Raw genomic sequence first — 18,683 nt, 5'->3', positions numbered from 1 at the left:
TAGCTCCTACGCTATTGGGCCGTCATTTGTGTATAGCCACTCCATCCGGTGGAGTACTGTTGGCGGACACAATGTACGAGAGTTGTCTTGTCTACATAGAGGACAGACGCCTAACAACAGATTTAGTACTTCTGCAGATGAGGGATTTTGATGTGATACTGGGTATGGATTGGTTAGCTACCTACCATACCAGTATCCATTATTTCGAGAAAGAGGTAGTCTTCAGACCCATAAATGGTGATGAGTTTGCTTATGCAGGAGTGGGTTTGGGGGCATCTAAGTTTCCATTGATACTGGCCATACAAGTCAGGAAATTGATTTACCAAGGATTCCAGGGCTTTTTAGTCAGCATAGTAGATGAAAGGGTGAGGGGACCAGCATTATCAAACATAGGGGTTGTTAGGGATTCTCCAGATGTATTCCCTGATGACCTAGTGGTTCTACCACTTGACAGAGAGACAGAGTTCTCGATAGAGCTTGTGTTGGGAACAACGCCTATCTCCAAGGCACCTTACAGAATGGCACTGGCCGAGTTGAGAGAGTTGAAGGAACAGTTACAGGAGCTCCTGAGTAAAGGGTTTGTCATGTCCAGCTCATCGCTATGGGGGGCACCTTTTTAGTTTGTAAAGGAGAAAGATGGGTCGATGAGATTATGCATTGATTGCAGAGAATTGAACAAGGTCACTATTAAGAACAAGTATCCATTGCCAAGGATAGATGACCTGTTTGACTAGCTACAGGGTGCTAAGGTCTTTTCCTATATTGACTTTAGGTTGGGGTATCATCAACTGAAGCTTAGGAAAGAGGATATCCCGAAGACCTCGTTCAGGACCCGATATGGGCATTACGAGTTCCTGGTGATGTCATTTGGGTTGACTAATGCCACAACAACATTTATGGACTTGATGAATCGGATCTTTCATGAGTTCATAGACCAGTTTGTTATTGTTTTTATAGATGATATCTTGGTTTATTACAAAAGTACAGAAGAGCATGAGACACATCTGAAGTTAGTACTTCAGAGGTTGAGAGAGCATCAGTTGTTCGCCAAGCTCAGCAAGTGTGAGTTTTGGTTGGACCATGTACACTTTTTGGGCCATGTTATTTTAGAAGATGGTATTTCAGTGGATTTAGCAAGATAGAGGCTGTGATTAACTAGAGTAGACCAACTAGTGTTACAGAGATCCGTAGTTTCCTGTGGTTAGCTGGATACTACAGGAGGTTTATAGAGGGGTTTTCCAGTATTGCCCTGCCTTTGTCCAAGTTGCCAAGGAAGAATGTTCGTTTCGAATGGACTAAAGAGTGTGAAGAGAGCTTCAGAGAGGTGAAGCAGAGATTGACTACAACACTAGTATTGACATTGCCTTTAGGCTCAGAAGGGTTAGTGATATTCAGTGATGCGTGAAAGAATGGGTCAGGTTGCGTTCTTGTCAAGGCTCTAAGACTTGGGTCTCGGTGGCATCTCGGCCAAGCCAGAAACCGAGTCGAGCTGAGATCTCGGCGAGTTGTTGCATTTTTTTTTTTGACTCGGACCCCCAACTCGGTGGGTTTTACACATATTTTGGGTCTGAAACTTGGTATCCAGCCTATTTCAGGCCATTTAAACACAATGGCATGCCCAGATTTGCCAAAAAACAAGTCCAAATATGAGTTCTACTTTGGAATCCTACAAATAGGTGATGATTCTTGGATTGTTGGAGTTGAATCTTCACTTTAGCACTTGAATCTCACTTCAAACAATGCAATCCACCCAAGATTTGAAAGAAAGAGGAAGAAATTTGAGGGAGAGAGCTGTTTGAGTGTTTTCCCCTTTGTTTAGAGAGCTATGGACAGAACTATTGAGATTTCTGAGTTCTGTCCATTGCCCTCTTTTAATAAAAATGGGCACATGGGTCAAATGGGCAATTAAAATGGGTAAAAAACCATGTTCTAACCCGATACCGAGATCTCACCGAGATCTCGGCGAGATATTGAACTTTTAAAACTAAAAAAAACCTGGAAAAAATGTGTACCAAGACAATACTGAGATCTCGAGATCTCGACCTCGCCGAGAAAGTGTAATTTTAGAATGCGTATGGCATCTCGTCTCGGGATCTCACGAAACCGAGAAACTCGGCGAGACCTCGCGAGTTCTCAAACCATGGTTCTTATGCAACTTGGGAAGGTTGTGGCTTACTCCTCCAGCCAGTTAAAGTCATATGAGTAGAACACATGATTTGGAACTTGCAGCAGCAGTGCTTGCTTTGAAAGTATGGAGGCACTATCTCTATGGAGAGAGGTGCGAGATTTTCACCGACCATAAGAGCCTAAAGTACGTATTTTCACAGAAAGACCTCAATATGAGACAGAGAAGGTGGTTGGAGTTGATGAAAGACTATGATTGTACCATCAGTTAGTACCTAGGCAAGGCAAACGTGATAGCTGATGCATTGAGTAGGAAATTCCAAGGGATTACAATAGCATTTCTGAATACTAAACCAGAGTTGTTAGAAGATATGAGGAGACTTGGTCTCGAGGTTACTTTTAGAGATACCCTACATCATTGATAGTGGCATTGACATTACAGCTGACATTGATCGGCAAGCACAGGTCAGAACAGACTAGTGGCCCACCATTGATGAGGAGTAGAGCAGAGGTAGCAGAGGGCAAGAAGCCTGACTTTGTTGTTTTTGCCGATGGAACCTTGAAGTTCTGGGGTAGGTTGTGTGTGCCAGACAGTACAAATCTAAAGCAGATTATTCTGAGAGAAACACATTACTCACCCTATGCGGTGCACCCAGGTGGTACCAAGATGTACCGCAACCTTAGCGAGGTCTATTGGTGGAACAAAATGAAGAGGGAGGTCGCAGAGTAATCCAGAGATTAGCTGTTTTAGTTCTATACTTAGTTTTATTTTCACGTTTTTATGTTTAATTGAACCGGTCCAAAGTTGGTTTGAACCAGTGGTTCAATTTAATTGACTTGAGTATGTTTCTATTAAGTGTTTAGTTGGGTTGGATTAGGACTTTGTTTTGAGTCTTTCAGTTTCCTAGTCAGTTTAGGTTACTTAATAGGTTAAAGATTGGGTTAGGCTTTTCCTTTTTAGTGTAGGAGTCTATTTTTGAGTCTTTTATTTAAGGTTGTAAAAGGGGGGGGGGGCAAGTATTGAACACGAATTTTGATGTTAATGAAAAGCTTTTTGCTGCTCTTCTTCCCCATTGAAGATTTTTCTCTTGTATTTGATCAATGCTGGTGGGATCGGTGTTTGATCCGATTGACACCTTGTGGTGGGAAACCAGGGTGGTTCATTTTGATGGCATCTCCATTACTGTTCTACAATCAAGCAATTTGATATCCAGGTTCTCTTCATCTACTAGTCAACAAATATTGGAGTATTTGTATGCTTAAAATGTTTTGGCGTGCACAGAAGTCTCGGAACACATATTTGAAAGGTTTTGTTTGTGACATTGGATAGTGGACTGATGATGAAATTGACTCTATGGTTGTGGTTGGCGGTAATCTTCAGCTAACAAAATCTATGATTTATTATCCTCATCCCTTACCTAATATATTTAGGTTCCCATTGTTCTCTTGGTTTCCTCATATGATCTAGTTTTACCCATTTTTCTCTTGGTTTCCTCATATGATTTAGTTCCCATTGTTTTCTTGGTTTCCTCATATGATTTCTTGCCCCTTCCCTAACGTAATATATATGAGCTCCCATTGTTCTCCTGGTTCCCTCATATGATTTTTTGTTTATTGGGGTGTTTACCCTGACCTAATATTTTTTTCCCTGTTTAACCCCAAAATTGGTTCATCCTTTGAGATTAGATCCTGGTTTGGCTCCTAGTTTGGCTATTCAAACCTAGGACTACATTAATCTGGCGGAATAGTAGAAAAGAAGAAGAAAGAAGAGAGAGGATGGAAGGAGAAGAAAGAAGAGAGAAGATGGAAGAAGAAGAAAGAGGGATATGACCTAGTTTCACTACCAAGGCCTGTGGGAGCCGGGAGGCTTCACCACCACCCAACCTAGGATTCACCACCTAGGGTCTAATGCAGAAATCGACCTCGAACCAGGGAAACCAGTGGGAAAATCGATTGCAGCCAGGATCGATACAATGAAAAGAACAAATTAAAACTGCAACTCCTCTTTTGATTGTATTGCTACCTTTCTGTTACATATGTAGAAGAACATAAAAAAGATAAGAAGAAGAAGAAGAAAGGGACATAGAGAAGATAGAAGAGAAAGGGGGTAGGGGGGAATGGGCCTCTCACCCTGGTTTTCTCACCCACAGCTATCCCAGCTGTTGAAACATGGAATTTCTCCCATAACCGATGGCAACAAGGCTTGAAAATTCTTATCTCCAAATCTATTTCTTCATTACAATGTGAGGCCTGTTAATAGCTTAGGCAAGCTTACATTAGAAAATAGAGACTTCTAAAATAAGAACTAATATAAATTAGAAACTTAGTAAATAGCAACTACTAAATCCTAACTAAAATAGAAGGTAACTAAAATTAGAAACTACTAGGCTTTATAATTCAGCCCCATGCAAGAATAACTAACATAGAAACTAATAGATTTAGTAACTAGGTACTACTAAGAGAATAGTAACAGAATAAAATCAGATCTTCACACCAGCTGTTCATATCAGTCCAAATCACTGTTCACATGAACTGTGTCATGCGAACAGTAACTCGTGGTACTGTTCACATGAACAGTAATTTGTTTTTTTGAAAATTCTGTCTGTCTTCTTCATGCTTCTCTCTGGGCTGGGGCTGCCTTTGGTGATGCTCCATCGAACCAACAAAAACTTGCCACATCATCAGATCAGGTTGCTTCTCACAGCAGTCGAATCCACAACTTTGCTGGGCTGGTTTTGGGGGTTTGTTCCTGTGAGTACATATGGACTTATGATTTACATCAGCTCTCCTCATCTTGAAAAAAACTAGCCCTCGAGTTTGGTAGAGTTGTCGAATCTGACTTGCATGATGAATCTTCAAGTAGAATGCAAGAACCGTCGATCTTGAGCTGCCTCTCCTTAGCTTTGATACAAAATAATACAGATTTTACCCTAAAGCTTCCATAGTTTAATTTCTATTTTCAGTTTTAGAAAGTCTGTTAGGTAGTTTCTAATTTTAGTTTGTTTCTATTTTTGTTTCCTTGCTTGTTTAGAAGGCTGAACTATAAAGCCTAGTAGTTTCTAATTTTAGTTAGGATTTAGTAGTTTCTATTTTCCTAAGTTTCTATTTTGGAAAGTTTCTATTTCATTGTAACCTTGCCTAAGCTATTAATAGGCATCATATTTTAATGGAGAAGTTAAGCTTTAGAAAAAAAGAATCTCAGGCCATATTAGCCATCGGTTATGGGAGTTCCTCCTATGTTCAACAGCTGAACAGTAACTTTTTTAATTTTTTGAAAATTCTGTCTGCCTTCTTCATGCTCTTCTCTGGGCTGGGGCTGCCTTAGGTGATGCTCCATCGAACCAACAAAAATTTGCCACATCATCAAACCAGGCTGCTTCTCACAACAGTCGAATCCACAACCTTGCTGGGCTGGTTTTGGGGCTTGTTCCTGCGGGTACATATGGACTTGTGATCTACATCAGGGTCGCTCTTGCTTCACCACAAAAAAAATGGCTGCTCCATTAAAGAAGACACTTTTTTTCAATACTCAAAACTGTGGCTCTTGTTGCCCTTCCTCTTTATTTATAATGTTTAATAGACATTACTAGAATAGAAACTCCCTATGTGGGGGAGTAGCTTGGCTGCCAGGAAAGTTTGAAAAAGAAACTAAACAATAAAATAGAAAGTTCTTGGAAATAGAAACTCTCACTAAGCCTAGCTATTGACTAATTAGCATTACATAGAAATAGAAACCAATGAAATTAGCAACTAGAGATTTAGAAACTCAAAGATCTTTGCAGCTTCAATATCTTCCACGCCATCTGTCCATATGGGGCCCACTAATGATCTTCATGAACAGTACCACATGAACGGTATATGTGAACTGTACTGTATGATCAGTCTTCTTCCTTGAGCTGCATCACAATTTCTTATGTAAAACTTGGAATCTGCAAAATATTTGAAGCGTGATCCTATTTATATTTTTAGATCCCTCTCCCTCTCTCTCTAATATTTGATGATATCGTCATGACTTTCGAAGTGCAATTCACTGATGCCTTCAAGTTGTGACTTAGGTGAACTGCAATTTACTGAAAAGCGGTACTCCACTATCTGGTTTTCAGGGGAACTATAATTAACAGGAAATACTTCTATGGTTCTATTACATTGCTTCCTTTCACCACTGCTTTCACTGTAAGTTCATGCAAATTTTAGTGTCAAAACCATTTGATTAGCTGCTGAATTTTGTTTTAAATTCTTCTGAAATATTTTTTTTAATCTGTCCTTCCTTTGTCGTCTTTTCCTTATTGATTCAGAGTATTCATCTTCAGTTAACAATCTAGATTATATATCTGTGTAGAGAGATTTAAAATTAGGGAAAGGCTTGGATGATTTGAGTCACCCCAAGCACTCCTTTGTTTATAAGAGTAATAAAAGAATAAACATATGTACATGAGCAATGTGGGACTAAACCACATACAAACAACTAAATAAATAAAGAGGAAAAAAGTCCAGAATACCCCCCACGGTATTCTGGCCCATATCTAACACTCCCCCTCAAGTTGGAGCATATATATCATGCATGCCCAACTTGACTAAGATAGGATGAAACAGCTTGCTATTCAGTCCTTTAGTAAACACATCAGCAAGTTGACCAGTAGTCCTCACAAAGGGAACACAAATGAGGCCGGCTTCAAGCTTTTCTTTGATGAAATGTCGGTCAACCTCTACATGCTTAGTGCGATCATGCTGGACAGGATTATGAGTAATGCTGATGGCAGCTTTATTGTGATAATAAAGCATCATGGGAAGATGGACAGCGACACCAATATCCTGCAATAATCCTTTAAGCCATAGAAGTTCACAAATGCCTTGGGCCATCGCACGAAACTCGGCTTCAGCACTAGACCTTGCCACAACATTCTGCTTTTTGCTACGCCATGTAACAAGGTTCCCACCCACAAAGGAACAATAGCCAGAGATAGATTTCCTGTCAGGAGAACCAACCCAATCGGCATCAGTATAAGCTTCAATCTTGAGGTGACCATTGGGAGATAAGAGGATTCCCTTTCCTGGAGCAGACTTCAAATACCTCAAAATACGACGGACTGCATCCATATGAGAGGAATAGGGATCATGCATGAACTGGCTCACCATACTTATAGCAACTGCTATGTCAGGTCTTGTGTGGGAAAGGTAGATTAGTTTGCCCACTAACCGCTGATAACCACCCTTGTCAACAGGTTCACCCTCTTTCTGCTTAAGTTTTGTAGTAGCATCCATAGGAGTATCTGAAGGATGACAACCTAGCAGCCCTGTTTCAGTTAATAGATCAAGGACATATTTTCTTTGAGAAAGAAAGATGCCCTTTGAAGAGCGAGCAACTTCTATCCCTAGAAAATATTTGAGAGAGCCTAGATCTTTGACCTCAAACTCATGGCCAAGGAGAAGCTTCAAATCCCTGATAGCAGCACCATCATTACCAGTCACCACGATATCATCCACATAGACTATGAGAAAAGTAACCTTGTCACCAACTCGTCTGATGAACAAAGTGTGATCAGCATTGCTCTGCTTATAACTTGTTGAAATCATAGCCCTATGAAATCTGCCAAACCAGGCTCTAGGTGACTGCTTTAGCCCAAAGAGAGCACGTTTCAGCTTACAGACCCTGCCCTTAGTCCTGTCATCAGAGAAGCCTGGTGGAATGTCCATATATACCTCCTCCTCAAGCTCCCCATGGAGGAAGGCATTCTTTACATCTAACTGCTGAAGATCCCACCCAAGATTTACAGCACAAGATAATAACACCCTGATAGTGTTGAGTTTTGCCACTGGTGCAAAGGTCTCTTGATAGTCAACTCCATAAGTCTGAGTGAACCCCTTTGCAACCAGACATGCCTTATACCGATCCACTGAACCATCAGCCTTCTGTTTGACCACAAAGACCCATTTATATCCCACTGGTTTTTTCCTTGGAGGAAGAGCCACAAGATCCCACGTATTATTTTTGTGTGGTGCTCTCATTTCTTCCAACATTGCAGCCTTCCACTTTCCATCTGTATATGCTTCCTGCCAATTTTTAGGAACAGAGAAAGAAGAAAGAGAAGATACAAAAGCACGAAAAGACGGAGAAAGAGAGCTATAAGAAACAAAGCGAGATATGGGATGTAAAGTGCAAGTCCTAGTACCTTTGCGATGAGCAATAGGTAGGTCAGAAGAAGAGGGGTTACCAAGAGATGAAAGATCCGGGTCTGGAGCCGGCAATTGGATGGGTACTGGTGTTAAAGTGGATTGCAGCTGCCCTCTGTTGGATCTGTCCCTTGTATAGGTGATTATGTTGGAGTTGTCAATTCTCTTCTGAAATTCACCAATAGTTCTCTGGACCGGAGTCAGCTCCCCCTGGATAGGAACATTAATAACACTATTTTCTGTGGTCTCCCCCTGTAAAGGATTCCCATTAGGTGAGGGAGGAATGGCCAGACCATTCAAAGTAGGCTGGGCAGCAGCCGTGGGTGGTGGTAAAGAAGGCTGGACAGCAGCCTGAGGAACCTCCGGTAGAGGAATCTCAAGAGGCACATCTTCACTAGAACTCTCACCCTGAAGATGTGGCGAAGAATAGTAAGAAAGGGACTCATGGAAAATAACATCCATACTAACCATGGTACGGTGGGAAGGGGGATGGTAACACTTATAACCTTTCTGGGTCATAGAATAACCCAAGAAAATACAACAGAGGCCCCGAGATTCAAGTTTGCCAGGAGATCGAGTATCCCTAGCATAACAGACACAACCAAACACCTTGGGAGGCACAATAAAGGAGGAATTCCCAATTAAAATATCAGAGGGGCTGCGAGAGTCAAGAACCCTAGAAGGTAACCTATTGATGAGATAGGCCGCAGTGAGAACCGCATCCCCCCAATATTGAGATGGGACATTCCTCGCAAACATCAAAGCCTTGGCCATCTCTATCGAGTGGCTATTTTTCCTTTCGGCCACACCCCCACACCATTCTGGGCAGGGGTATCAACACAACTAGTTTGATGAAGGATGCCATGATCAGCTAAATAATTTTGAAATTGGGATTCTGTATACTCTGTTCCATTATCACTTCTCAATACTTTGAGAGTAGCCTGGAACTGAGTTTGGACCATTTTATGAAAATGTTGAAAACATGAAAAAACTTGATTTTTTGTGTGGAGAAGATATACCCAAGTATGCCTAGAATGACAATCAATGAAAGAGACAAATCAACGATGGCCAGAAATAGATGGTTTACGACTGGGGCCCCAAACATCAGAATGCACCAAATTAAAACAAAAAGAACTCATTTTATTTGAAATGGGATAATTTGAAAGTGTTTGTTTGGCCAGAACACAAGCCTCACAAAAAAAGTCATCCCTAGTACGAAAGGTGACCAAACTAGGAAATAAATGAGCTAAAATTCCTAAAGGGGGGTGACCTAACCTAGAGTGCCACTAGTAGAGTTCAGAAGAGACCATGGAGTTCTGGTGTGGCGGAGAATGTAATGGTGGTGGAGAGAAGCAACCGTCATCAAGCATATACAGCCCATCGTGCACTTTACCCAATCCAATCATCTTCCAAGACTCCAGATCCTGAAACACACAATGAGAAGGAAAAAAAGTGACTTTGCAGTTAAGATCACGAGTAATACTACTAATGGAAAGAAGGTTAGTAGTAAAATTAGGAATGTGCAAAACAGAAGTCAAAGGAAGAGAGGAAGTGCAGTTGATGATTCCCTTTCCAGATATGGAAGAAAGATAACCATCAGCCACTTTGACCTTGTCTTTCCCAGAAGTGGGAGAATATCTGTGAAATAAACTAGAGGAACCGGTCATATGATTTGTAGCTCCAGAATCTATGATCCAAGGATGGGAAGCTACAGAAGCACAATGACCTCCGAATGGAATACCTGACCGGGCACAGTGTGAACTTGAAGGAGCAAATGAATTGGCAGTAGCTGATGTAGTAGAGGCAGCAGCAGCGGAAGACCTTAGCATACGTAGGAGTGCACGAGATCATCCTGGGATAGACCAGGGTCGATGCGAGGGCTGCGATGCGGATCTCGATCCCGATGGGCCTTGGTCTTTGGCTTATTCTTGTTCTTGGCAGCCCTTTTAGCTTCAAAATCAGCTGGTTTCCCATGAAGTTTCTAGCACTTCTCTTTGGTGTGATAGGGTTTGTGACAGTGCTCACAAACAACAGTCGCTGTAGCAGAATCACCAAGAGCAGCACTGCCACTAGGAGCAGAAGTGGCCGGGGCAGCAGCCTTAAGAGTTGATCTGTCTGTAATAGGAGAGTGCAACATAGCAGCCCTCCGGTTCTCCTCAGAAGACACCAATGCATATGATTGTTCATGTGTGGGAAACGGCTTATGGTCCAACACTTGAACACGGATCTGATCATACTCCACATTCAAACCAGCCAAAAAATCATATACTCTGATCTTGTCCACGTGCTTCTTATAGGAAGCAATATCAGCCACTAAAGTAGGGTGAAAGTCTGAGAAATGGTCAAACTGTTGCCACAGACTACGGAGAGTAGCATAGTATTTGGACACTGAAAGTTCACTCTGAGTGGTGTGAAGGACCTTCTTCCGGAGTTCATATACTTGGGCATCATTGCCAAGCTGCCCATATGTTTCCTTGCAGGTGGCCCAAATCTGGGAGGCAGTGTCCAGAAGAAGAAAGTTATGCTGTAGATCAGAAGTCATAGAGCCTATCAGATAAGACATCAAAACACCATTATTGGCAAGCCACTTTTCCTGAGCAGGCCCTTGTTCAGTAGGCATAACACAAGTGCCATTAATATGACTGGTGAGACCACGGCCTGCAATGGCAAACGAGGCAGATCTGGACCAGAGAAGATAATTCGAGCCATCAAGTTTAATAGGATTTGGTGGGAAGTTGTGGTACTTTGTCTTGTGACCATCATTGAGTGACTGATCTGAAGTAGCTGAAGAATTGATCGAATCACCCATACTTGGCAGCAAATAAGTCCAATATAAACTTCAAAATAAAAGAATCACCTCTCCAAAAAACAGAACCAGCAGCACAAGGAGACCTCTATATCGATATTGTCTGGGTTTTGAAGAAAACCCTGAATTGTGGAAATCGATAAAGGGACAAGTGAGGCACAGAACTGCAGATAAAAGGCTGCAACTGAAGTCGATTGGTGCTTTATAATGAAGAAAACAACCTGTAGAAACTTAGGTCCAATGGGCAGCAGCAGCCCCAAGATCGATAGATGTCAGGGTTTTGAAAAAACCCTGTAAGTGTGTATCGATCTCAGAGAGGTCTTCAAAACTGGATTGTAGAAGCCCAAAAATTGCAGCCGAGTGTCTCCTGGTAATTATAGAATCAGCCTGGCAGAAGAAGAACCAAAGTGCAGCAGCAACAAGCAGCCCCACACCCAAAGTCGACAATTGTCAGGGTTTTGGAAAAAACCCTGAAGATGGAGATCGATTGGGAGTGGAGGTCTTCAATGAAGGAGAAGAGATGCTGAATAGGTGCTGGAAAAGGTGCTGAAGAAGCCTCAGTAAGTGAAGAACAGCCTTTAATAATGGTAGGGGCTGATCTCCAGAAAAAACCTTGAAGACTTCAATGCGGCAGGGAGGGTCCAGCAGCTATCGAGCAGTAATTAAGTCATAAAAAACTGAAAAGAGGTTGGGAGGGGCAGCAACTAGGTCATACGACCACCTCTTGTAGTACTGCCCTTAGGAAAAAGGGAGAACCAAGGAGAAACAAGGAGGGGAAGAAGGGAAAAACGATGGAGGAGAGAAGAAGGAGAAAAAAAAATCGATGGGGTTGGTCCCTAATTTGAAATCAGCTCTGATACCATGTAGAGAGATTTAAAATTAGGGAAAGGCTTGGATGATTTGAGTCACCCCAAGCACTCCTTTATTTATAAGAGTAATAAAAGAATAAACATATGTACATGAGCAATGTGGGACTAAACCACATACAAACAACTAAATAAATAAAGAGGAAAAAAGTCCAGAATACCCCCCACGGTATTCTGGCCCATATCTAACAATCTGAAATGATGGTTTTCTTTCTTATGTTTTACCATTCTTACTTGCTTTTCTTGTTTTGTATCTTACGTAGGTTCTGCCATTACCTAACATCCCATTCTTTTGGGTCTTATTCCGCACATATTCTAACTGGAGAGCTCTCAAGGTGTGTGAACAATGTGATGTTGCAAGTAGTCGTAGATTTTTTTTTATGTTTTATCTTGATGTCTGTCATCATTGCATCTTGGCCCCCATGTTGATGCTGAACTGAAGATCCTGTTATAAGAGTCATCCAAGTAAAGAGGCTGCATTGTTGTGCAGGTTGCTCAAGTAGTAGTAGTTGTTTTCTTAAATTGATTTAAGAGCTGGTTGTTCGCAGGCAGCATATTCCCTCTTTTCAATCTACATGCGGTCATGCAGTGTGCATCTGGTTTAGTAACTTTTATTCGCATATGCTCGTAGACCCTTTTTAGTTTGGTGTAGATCTTCAGTGTGCTTTTGAGAGATGGTTTTCCTTGTTCTTCCAAAGAGCCCCAATGTTGTCCACTTAGGTCTGGATGTGGTTTTTGTGCACTTAATGTTGGACCTAAACATGGGCGTTATTTGTATGGATATTGGGTTTCCATATGTATTACTGAAAGCCCCATAGCTCTCTTTATTTGCTGTCGTTGTGCTTGTCTTTGGTACCCCATTAGATTCTGAATGCAAGAGAATTAGTAATTAGATTGGAATTTGATTTGGTTGCTACTATAATTCAATGGGTGTGGTCTTTAATTGATGTTTTCTTATAGCCCATTTAAGTTTATTTAGCTAGTACTTGCTGTTTCTAAAAATGCAAGTTGTAGCCCCATCAATCTTTCACATGTATGTTTTAAGGGTTGAAAGGTGTAGTTTAATATGGGTGTCATTTGAAAAGTTATATATCTTTCCAGTGAGCCCAAGTTCATGTCGATGTATGGTGATTTGAGAATGTTATCGGAATTTGACTAGACTGATATCAGTCTATGATCGGTATTTCAATCAAAGTAGGACATTCAAACAAACTTGTTTTAAAATATAATGGAGATGAAATGATGTTTCTGAGTTAACAAGCAAGCTTATTTCAGAAGAACTTGCAACTTCTTTTGTGAGACTCATGAGTCCAATTACCTTCATTGTGGTTTTCATATAAAACATTTATGTGGTTGAAGAAATTTCATTCCATTTATATTCAGATACCAGGCTGAATTTTTTTTTTTCTTTTTTTTTTTTTGGGGGGGGGGGGGGGTTGGAATTTTACTAATCTCAGTTTTCCAATTAAAATTTAGCCTAATTTATGGGTAGATCCCAGAACCCTAAAACCTTGTATCTGTGAGTTTCTGCCAGTCTAAACCCAAACTTTAAGGCCCTTTTTTGTGGGACACTTTTTCATTCTGTACCCAATAATAATATTGATCATTTTTGGCTTTTGCCATTTATATTATCAGAATAATAGGCCGATGTACTTGGACCAAAAGAAAACCTTAAGTGCACATGGATTATTTTATAAAAATAGCCCTTGTTAGAATGTACATCTACTTCATAAAAAGGCTCCTTATTGAATCAAATCTATTTAAATTCTCCTATAAAAACAAATTATAGAAAAAGGGATGACAACTGTTTTTATGCTTCTAGAAATAAGAGAACTGAAAATAGAAGCCTGTCTCTAATGTTTGGGCTCTTTTTAAAAGTTGAGTTGTAAACTGAACTTGAACCAGAGGCAGGTGGCATCGGAATAGTTACTGTAATTAAAAAAAACCTTCTCCTCTCTCTCTATCTTTTTTTTTTTTTCAAAAAAAAAAAAAAAAAAAAAAAACAAAAAAAAAAACAAATTCTTGTGTTGTTTTGAATGGGTGGTTGTTGGGTTCCTCTTTATGCTATTGAACGGAATGAGGTCATTAGTATATTTTTCTCAAAATGATCTTTCAGGGTAGTGAAAGGCTTCTTCTACTAGTCTCGGACGGCTCAGCAACAGGGAATCCAGCCCTGACAAATGACAGTACGAAGGAAACCTCCGATGATGATTCTGACTGCGGAACCCCTAGTTTGCTCAGTCCATCATGGGTAAGGAGTTTTCACTTGTAATTACCTAAGAAAATTAAACTCATCGAGATGGGAGACTTGTGCAAGGAATTAAACCCCTGCTCCGTTCACCCCTTCATTTTCCTTTTTCTTGCTGGAATTTCTTTACTTTTTAGTTCATGTCTTTCATTTCTTGTTTACAAGTCTTCATTGGGGTTTGGAGGAAGAAGATGAAGAAAAAGATTATTAAAGTGGCAGGCCAAATCGCCAAAGAATGTGAGCTATTTATTATATAAGTCTGTTGCTAGGTAATGCAAATTAGGGTTCCAAAGCCCTGGTGTAGGTAACTTTGGGCCCACCAAAGTGAATAAATTCCAACTATAAAAAGCAGTGGCAATTCTGTAAATTTTGAAATAGTTTGGACCCTTTTGGTAGGGTTGAACAGAAATGGCCGAATGGGGCCAACTGGAAAATAAAATTTAAGGAAAGGACTAAACTGGAGTTTTAAAAGAAGACTGGGGATGAAACAGAATAAAATTCAAGCAGGTATTGCTTTTGTGTAAATTTAACAAAAGCTCTCATGTAATTTCCAGAATCTAATTCATCTTCAACCTCACTATGAAAACGCCAATGGTGGCCGGATTGCAGATGGAATAACTCTTTCAATTGAAGTCCAAACGACCTGAGGGTTGCAAACTCAAATTCCTGCGTATTCTAACCGATAATCACCCAGAATAACAATTAATAAAATAATATTTAATTGTTGAAATTGAACTTGGCGGTACTCTAGCTGCCAGCTGCAGTTGCTGAATTGTAACTTAAGAGAGGATGAGTTTTGGGACGAGGTTAACACTAGAAAACCCATTAGAAAACCAGAACTGCAGTGAACCGAAACTTAGAACATTAGGCAGAAAATTCACAGGATTATCTCTCAATCCACCCAACCGAAGGGGTTCAAACTAAGGTCGAATGGAGGTCCTAATAGGTGGATTATGTGTCTTAAATATCAAGGCAAACTGATGGTTAGTTTAGGAGAAACAAGTGTGAACAGAAAATAGAAACTTAAGAAATACCATAATTTAGTAACTCACAAGAAAAGCAATAATTCACAAACTGTTTTGTACAGATTCCTCCTAAATTATGGTAGAAGATAGTATGGATGAAGGAGAAAACAATATCCAAAGGGGAAACCCATCCAATGGCTGGACTGGTAGGAATATGGACCCAAACTCTGCAACCAGAATAGGTTAGAATGGTAACATTTAACTGAGAACCATAGTTGTCACAGCGTCATGGAAATCCAAGTCAGTGGAGGGGTGTCTGATCGATATATCGACACGTTGCCAGCCATGGCGATCATGTCGACCAGAATTGTAATTAATCTGAAGTTGTAAAGGAGTGGCAGAACTGTAATTTAATGGAGTTAAAGAGAAAACTGAATGGGTTAAACAGAATAGCAATAGAGAATATAAGGGGTTTTATATAAATAATATAAGTTGTCCTTACTTGCAATTTTAAAGACTTAATGTCTTCTTCAACCTTGCAATAACACGATAGAAAGAGAGGCAGAGAGGCGGTGAACTGGAGTAGTTCCAGAGAGGAAACTCCTTATGAAGACGATTCTCCCTGCAATTTCTGGAACAAAATCACACCACAAGGTCTGCCGATTCCAACGAGAGATAGCCCTAAAATTCTACTGGCAACCGAATGGTGAGATCTGAAATCAGATCTGGTGGATGTCTTAGTTGTAGGTTACTAAACCAAGGCTAAAATAGGAGATTTTGGGAAGCAGGGAGTGGGTCTAAGGTTGGGGAAGAAACAAAAAATTAAAGAAGAAGAAATCGAAGAAGGAAAGAGAGGCAGGAAGAAGAAATCGAAGAGGGAAAGAGAGACAGGACGCCATGGCGTAGGTCGATATGCACAGACCTCCAGTGCCAAGACGCCATGACAACTATGCTGAGAACTGAAGAAAAAAAATCTGCAGAAGAGTGAGTGAATAATAATAAAATAACAAAAGAAGAATGGAAGGGCATGAAGGAGAATATGGAGTGAGAGATCAAACCCAACTTAAGAGCCGATGGGATGCCGGAACAATAGACCAAGAATAGAAACCAAAACTGGAAGAGCACTATGCCGCAAACTCTAGTACTCAGTCTTCAAACAATCTGCAAGTTGTAGTACTTCTCAGTCTTCAAACAAAAGTGTTTACAACTGTGAAAGCGCTCCCATGGCAACAAGGACTATGCAGAGAAAAGTTAGGATATGGCTTGGCTTCACTGTCCACCATTCCAAGGTTTCACCACCTTGGTTGTCCCTGCACTTGATTCACCACAAGGGTGCTGCTCCGTTGAAGAGACTCAATAGGTTAGTTGCCAAAATCGTGGGCTGTAGTAACCCTCCTATTGTATTTATAAAATTAGAAGTATGGGTTACAAAAATAGGAAGTGATTGTTACTAAATAGCTCACAACTTGAAAATAGAAACTTCCTATAAGATCTAGTTGCCATAACATCAAATACAAACTCCAATGTTGCTAATGGCTTACCAACCAAAACTAGCACAAAGAAATAGAAAGTATGACAAAATAATAACTAACTAAATATGCTTCACATAAAATAGAGACTCGTATATTGCTAATGGCTTAGCAACTAAAACTAGCACATAGAAATAGAAAGTATGACAAAATAGTAACTAACTAAATATGCTTCACATCAAATAGAAACTCCTATATTGCTAATTAAATATGCTTCATATGTGGCAGCAACATGGGCCCACAAAATCTGCCACAATATCTCCTTCAAAGCTGTTGGTTGGTGGCTACTCAGGAGGCAGAATAGGGCTTAAAGATGGACTTAAGTATTACCAACATATGTACACTAGTATGGGTCTCTTTACCAACATATGTACACTAGTATGGGTCTCTTTATAACTTAAAGTCGATGGCCTATGTGGGCTGGTTATAACTTAAGTCATTGGGCCTAAGTAGGTTGTGATTGGGCTGGCCCTTTTGGTCCTTTTCTCTTCCTATGCTGGCCTTGTACTGCATCAAGAAAACTGAGGCATTAGGTCACCCTAAGGTGGTGAACTAATACCCACAATCATAGCTTGTTCTGATTTTTATTGATGGAGTTGCGACGAACTCTTCTCAGACCAGCATTGTCGTTTAACAGATAAGGAAAAACAAAATAGAAATAAAGACCCAATATGAAGAAGAACAAGAATCAATAGGAAGAATGAGATAAAAGATTGAGGGAGGAATTCAACCTGATAAACAACAGATCAGTAGACGAGACACAGATTGGGGAAAGAGAAGCCACCGATCAGACTTGGTATCACGCTCTCACAGCAACCACATAAAGTAGAATAAAAATTTATTCAACTCTAAACTCAATATCGATCCTTAATTACATATACAACTTGTGAAAGCAAAGTCCTATTTGTACTCTAGACAAGAAGAGGAGTTTGAAACAAACTCTTAACTCCATGATTGCTAAACAATTAAAGAAAAAAATCTAAACATTCCTAGTGGGCTAAAAGCTATAGGTTTTGACCTAGTTTTTCTTGGTATGGGATTCCAGACTGGGTCAAGCCAGTCAAGCCAGGGGAGTGTAATCGCATAGTGATCTGGATGCTGAGGTGGCACGTATCCCGGGGAACTCCATACCATAACTGGGGAATAGTTTGACGAATAACAAGAGGAGAGAATTGTCACTGTTGAGGTATATCTATCAATGTGTGAGGCAACATCAGATATAGTCGTCCTCCTTATTCCACTTAATGATGTTCTGTTTACATGATAGAGAATACCAACCTTTCGTTGCCAAAGTCATCCTACGAGAATGTCACAATACGCTAAGGGGTTGACTAGGCAAGGCACCTGGTAGTGAAAGGGCCCAAACTGTAAATGATCTTGTACAATTTCATTGGCCTCTTCTTTAGCATTAGGCCCAAAAGCTCGAAAATAAACTTTCTTGCCAAGTTGCTTCCGCGGGAGGTTAATTGTTTGAACTAGGTCTGCGGAGATGAGGTTGGCTTCTGTTCTTGTGTTGACAATTGTATTCACTGCCGTAGAATCCTCATCATGCAGTAAAATACCCTTATGTCAGAAAAGGGGAGCTTTCTCTACTGGTCATTTAAATCTTTAGACTCCTCAATAGTAGGGACCTTGGCATTGTACATTTCTAGCAAGGACCAGAGTACTTTCTTCACCACTACTACATCTTTCATCTGCTCACCTAGACCTCTGATGGAATTAATGATTTCCTTCCCCTTGTTCCTGAAACCATCTATTGTTTCCTCCTCAGTCATCATCAAGCCTTCAAACTGAGCCTTGTAGTGCTGTAGCTTTGCTTCCTTTATCCAGTCATCACCCTCATGCACACTTTGAAGTTTGTCCCATATCTCCTTAGAAGTAACACAACCTGCAACCCTTGCAAACTCATTTGAAGATAAGGAATTGTGGAGTGCATTTAAAGCTTGCATCATTTTCAGCCTTTTTCATCTCAGC

The 18,683-nt window shown here is 40.5% G+C and overlaps 1 protein-coding gene across 1 annotated transcript in view; it reads left to right on the top strand.

The window, feature by feature from the left end:
• The window catches only part of LOC122644653, a 62,481-nt gene that overhangs the window by 22,185 nt on the left and 21,613 nt on the right, over positions 1–18,683 (top strand). Inside the window, exons 5-7 of the mRNA XM_043838040.1 lie at positions 6,228–6,297; positions 12,231–12,302; positions 14,084–14,218. Of these exons, the coding sequence (XP_043693975.1) occupies positions 6,228–6,297; positions 12,231–12,302; positions 14,084–14,218 (277 nt within the window). The remainder of the gene's footprint in view (positions 1–6,227; positions 6,298–12,230; positions 12,303–14,083; positions 14,219–18,683) is intronic.

Source organism: Telopea speciosissima, chromosome 11, assembly GCF_018873765.1.
Source record: "Telopea speciosissima isolate NSW1024214 ecotype Mountain lineage chromosome 11, Tspe_v1, whole genome shotgun sequence".
Lineage (NCBI taxonomy): Eukaryota > Viridiplantae > Streptophyta > Magnoliopsida > Proteales > Proteaceae > Telopea > Telopea speciosissima.
Note: the sequence above shows the minus strand (reverse complement) of the source record. Positions and strands in the feature narration are given on the sequence as shown.